The sequence below is a fragment of the Malurus melanocephalus genome, unplaced genomic scaffold, assembly GCF_030028575.1.
Source record: "Malurus melanocephalus ecotype Western Australia unplaced genomic scaffold, MMel_1.1 scaffold_1485, whole genome shotgun sequence".
Taxonomy (NCBI): domain Eukaryota; kingdom Metazoa; phylum Chordata; class Aves; order Passeriformes; family Maluridae; genus Malurus; species Malurus melanocephalus.
Genome location: NW_026624717.1, coordinates 26,274 through 30,773, shown reverse-complemented (window position 1 = coordinate 30,773; position 4,500 = coordinate 26,274). Strand labels below are relative to the sequence as shown.

At 69.2% G+C, this 4,500-nt stretch overlaps 1 protein-coding gene across 1 annotated transcript; it reads left to right on the top strand.

Moving 5' to 3' along the window:
- The first annotated feature begins 57 nt into the window (after positions 1-57).
- Positions 58-4,334, top strand: LOC130587046 (adhesion G protein-coupled receptor B2-like). The gene is made up of 9 exons (XM_057388004.1): positions 58-194; positions 926-1,097; positions 1,169-1,264; positions 1,393-1,432; positions 1,555-2,216; positions 2,483-2,518; positions 3,239-3,343; positions 3,484-3,537; positions 3,650-4,334. Exons 1-9 carry the CDS (start codon positions 166-168, stop codon positions 3,842-3,844), a joined length of 1,389 nt encoding a protein of 462 aa, XP_057243987.1. The 5' UTR covers positions 58-165; the 3' UTR covers positions 3,845-4,334.
- The last annotated feature ends 166 nt before the right edge of the window (positions 4,335-4,500 follow it).

The following is a 4,500-nucleotide window of genomic DNA, read 5'->3' as shown; positions in this document are numbered from 1 at the left end:
CTCTCCCCCTCCCCCCCGTGCCTGCATCTCCCCCCTCCCACCCCGCGTGGCCCGGTCCTGGCCGCGGGGCGCCGGGGGGGCGGTGGGCTCGCTAGCTCCGAGCCCCCCCCGTGCGGCAGCCTGCTGCTGAAATGCACCAAGTGCGGCGTGGTGTCCAGCGCGGCCATGACCTCCGCCACCGCCAGCAGTGCCATGTTAGTGCCCGTCCCGCGCCCGCCGCGCCCCCCGCCCCGAGCACAGCGCGGGGAGGGTTTGGGGAGGTCCGGAGAGGGGGGTTTGGGGTGGGTTTTGGGGGTCCCCGAGGGGGAAGGAAGGGTGACGCTGTGTGCTCGGGGCGGGGTGCGCGTGTCCCATCACGTCTGCATGGCATGGCTTCCCATGGCAGGTCACCTCATCGCTGGGGTCGGGGGGCTTTTCTGGGCTGGGGGAGAGGGGAGGGGGTGTCCCCGGGACCCTCCTCCTGGCGCGAGAGGAAGGATCCTCCTCGAGAGGAAGGATTCTCCCTTTCTCCTCCCCCGGGAGACGTGCCAGAGGCTGCCGAGGTCCCCACTCGTGACAGAGGCGGCTCCAAAACTCACTGCTAAAAAATGAGAAAGAAAAAAAACCCAAACAAACCTCTGTGCTGTTCTGGCCGCCGCGGGAGGGTGACCGTGGCCCCGCGTCCCCCCAGCTCCCTGTGGCTGCGCGGGGACAGCGACACGCGTGGGGAGCTGCAGCCCGCAGGTCCCCTCACTCCTCGGTTCCCAGCCGGGGACACCGAGGACGAGGGGACAGCCGGGTGTCACAGCCCCGGCCGTGCTTGCGGGGCGCGGGGCGGCGCTCGGGGCGGGGGGCTGCTGCGGGGCGGGGGGCGGCGCTCGGGGGGCTGTCCCCGGGGGCATCCCCGCCCCTCGGGCTCACCCCGGCCCCTCTCTCCCTGCGCCAGGGCATCGCTGTGGAGCTCCTGCGTGGTCCTGCCTCTGCTGGCGCTGACCTGGATGTCGGCCGTGCTCGCCATGACCGACCGGCGCTCCATCCTCTTCCAGGTCCTCTTCGCCGTCTTCAACTCCGTCCAGGGCTTCGTCATCATCACCGTGCACGGCTTCCTGCGCCGAGAGGTGGGGCGGCGCCGGAGGGGTGCCGGGGGACAGCCCTGGCCGCGGGGCCGTGACCGGCTCTGTCCCCGCAGGTCCAGGACGTGGTCAAGTGTCAGATGGGGGGGTGCAGGAGCGAGGAGAATGAAAACTCGCCCGACTCCTGCAAGAACGGGCAGGTGCAGATCCTGGTGAGTGGGGCCCCCCCTGGAGACCCCGCCGCCTCCTGCGCCGGCCGCGCTGCTTCATTTCCCCGTCTCTGTCCTTCTCTTTCTCTCCTCTCTSTCTCGCTCTTTCCACTCTTTCTGGATTTTTATAGACAGATTTTGAAAAGGACGTTGACCTGGCGTGTCAGACAGGTGAGAGCMTTCCTCTGTCGCCACCGTGCCACACCCGGCAGGGACACGGGGGTCGCTGCGGTGTCCCCCCCACCCTCCGCGGGACCCCCAGATGTGGCTCTGACCCCAATCCCTGCCCACAGTGCTGTTCAAAGAGGTGAACACCTGCAACCCCGCCACCATCACGGGCACCTTGTCCCGCATCTCCCTGGACGGSGACGAAGACCCCAAGCTCAACACCACCTCGGAGGGCGGCCTGGGCTACTCCAGCCTCCCCGGCAACATCCCCCCGGCCAGCATCCTGGTGCAGGTGCCCAAAATGACACCCAACGTGGTGGCGGGGCTGACCGAGCTGGGAGAGCCGCCTGCGCAGCAGCTCGGCCTGGAGGCGCCGGGTCCCGTCTACCTGTGCACGGAGAGCAGCCTGCGACCCCTGGAATACGGCTGGATCCGGGCCCCCGAGCCCCCGCGAGAGAGCGACTACATGATGCTGCCCCGCCGCACCGGCAGCCTCAARCCCTTCCCCCGGGACGAGGGGACGCTCGGTGGCGGCGGCGCGGAGGAGGCGGTGGCCGGCGGGACGGGGCGGCCGGCGGCGGAAGGGGACGCCTACCCCGGTTTTGTGGCCGTGGATCACGTTAACGTGAACCTGAACCAGCCCTACGCCACGGTGAAGGCTCCCTACGGCCTCCAGTTCAAGCAGCACCCCACGGTGAGGCAGATCCTGGCCTCGGAGCTGTCGGAGCGCAGCCGCACCATGCCCCGCACCGTGCCCGGCTCTGCCATGAAAGTGGGGTCCCTGGAGGTGAGCGGGGCTCCGGTGTGCCCGGGGAACGCGTGTGGGGTGGGGTGCGTGTGCCAGAACACGCGGAGAGTTGCGTGAATTAACCCCGTGCTCCCCCCTGGCCATCCCATCCTCGCTGGGATGAGCTCCGTGTCCCCCAGCCGGGCATGGATTGGGGCTGGCATGAGCCCCCAAACCCTGTTCCCCTTCATCCCGAATATSCCTGCAAAGACTTTTCCCTTTTCTTCTCCATCTCCTCCCCCTGCTCCTGCCTGTCCCCCCTCCAGAGGAAGAGGTTGCGATACTCTGACCTGGACTTTGAGGTGAGTCCTGCCACGGCRGTGTCACCAGTGCCATCGCCGGTCACTGACCCGGTTTGTCCCCACGCCCTTGGGCAGCTGCTGAGCGCTGAGGGTTTAGAGCAGGCAGTCCCAAGCTCTGGCTGTGGATTAAAACACGAGTGATGAGCGTGGAGTGGGCTCTGCTGCCTGTCTGGAGTGCCCAGGGAAGGCAGGAGGGGGACAGGGATGGCGACAGTGAAAAGGGACAGTGACAAGGGACAGCGGGTAGTGCTGAGGGACAGCGGGCAGTGACAGAGGGCAGTGCCGAGGGACAGCGGGCAGCGCTGAGGGACAGCTGGCAGTGCTGAGGGGCAGCGGGCAGTGACAGCGGGCAGCACTCAGGGACAGTGGGCAGCGCCAAGGGACACAGACCAGTGCCAAGTGGCAGCGGGCAGTGACAACGGGCAGCGCTGAGGGACAGCGGTCAGCACCATGGGACAGCGGGCAGTGCCGAGGGACAGCGGGCAATGCCGAGGGACAGCGGGCAGCGCTTAGGGACAGTGGGCAGTGACAGTGGGCAGCGCCAAGAGACAGCGGGCAGTGCTGAAGGACAGTGGGCAGTGACAGTGGGCAGTGCCAAGGGACAGCGGGCAGTGCCAAGGGACAGCGGGCAGCGCTCAGGGACAGTGGGCAGCGCTCAGGGACAGCGGGCAGTGACAGCGGGCAGCGGCGATGGCCACAGGCTCTGCTCTGCCCCCGCAGAAGGTGATGCACACACGGAAACGCCACTCCGAGCTCTACCACGAGCTCAACCAGAAATTCCACACGCTGGACCGGTACCGGGCTCCGTCCTCCGGCTCCTCCAAGGTGAGGTCCCGGAGGCCCCAYCCTGCCCCGGTTTGCACCCCTGGAACCCTTCGCCTCCTCCTGCATGCACTGTGGCACCCTGGGGACATTGGGGACACCCAGGGGCGCTGCCGGGGCTGAGCGCTGGGCTTTTTCCGCAGCGAGAAAAGCGGTGGAGCGTCTCGTCGGGCGGCGGGGACAAGAACGCGGCCAACGTAAGTGCCCGACTCGCACCGGGGGTGGCCCCGTCTCATCCCCGGGCTGGGCTGGAGGTGGCTGTGTCCCGGGACCGGACATCGCTGGCCACAGCTTCCCCTCGCCCCGCAGGATGTGACCAGCCCCGAGGAGCAGCGGCCGAAAGCTCCGGCCGCGCCTCCCAAGCCATGGAGCACATTCAAGGCGATGACGCTGGGCTCGCTGCCCAGCGCCCACCGGGACCGGCTGGAGCTGTGCCGGGCGGACTGGGACAGCCCCTGCGCCGGCCTGGACGCGGCCGACGGCGACTTCCAGACGGAGGTGTGAGCCCCGCGCCCATCGCCACCGCCGCCGCCGCCGCCTCCGCCCCGCGAGCCGAGGGCGCTGGGTTTGCTCCGCGCTCCGGGGGCAGCCGGGGCTGGGGGGTCCCTGCCTGGCCGGAGCCGTTTTCCCCCGTTCTCTCTCCCGGGAGAGCCGCCCCCCACCCATCCTCGCGCGGTTCCTCCTCCTGCCACTCCCTCCGGGACGCGGGTGCAGAGGGGACCCGCGCCGCCCCCCAAAACCCCCAAAAACGCTCACCCACGCTCACGCCTGCACCCCCAGCCCGGGGCAGGACCGGCCGTCGAGGCCCTCAGACCTTCGTTCTTTTCTACCGGGATGTTTCTTTCACGCCGTGCACCGTGTGCACGCGAGCGGCCGCCCCCCGGGACCTCCCCCCGTCCCCTCCCCGAACCCCGGGACCCCCGCGGCCGCCCCCTCCCAGCCCTCCCCACCGTCCCCACCCCACGGGGCAGGTGCTGTCGTTGTTGGAAATAAAAGTTCACTCTCTGTGGTGCCGTGGGGCCGCGGCCGCCGCCTCGTGCTTCGCATGGGGGTGGCTGTCACCCCGGGTGGGTGACATCCCCCCGATCCTCTGCAGCCCCCTGCCCCTAAAATCCGCACCCCCGCGCGCCAAACGAGCGTTTTGTCTGGGAAAAGGGGAG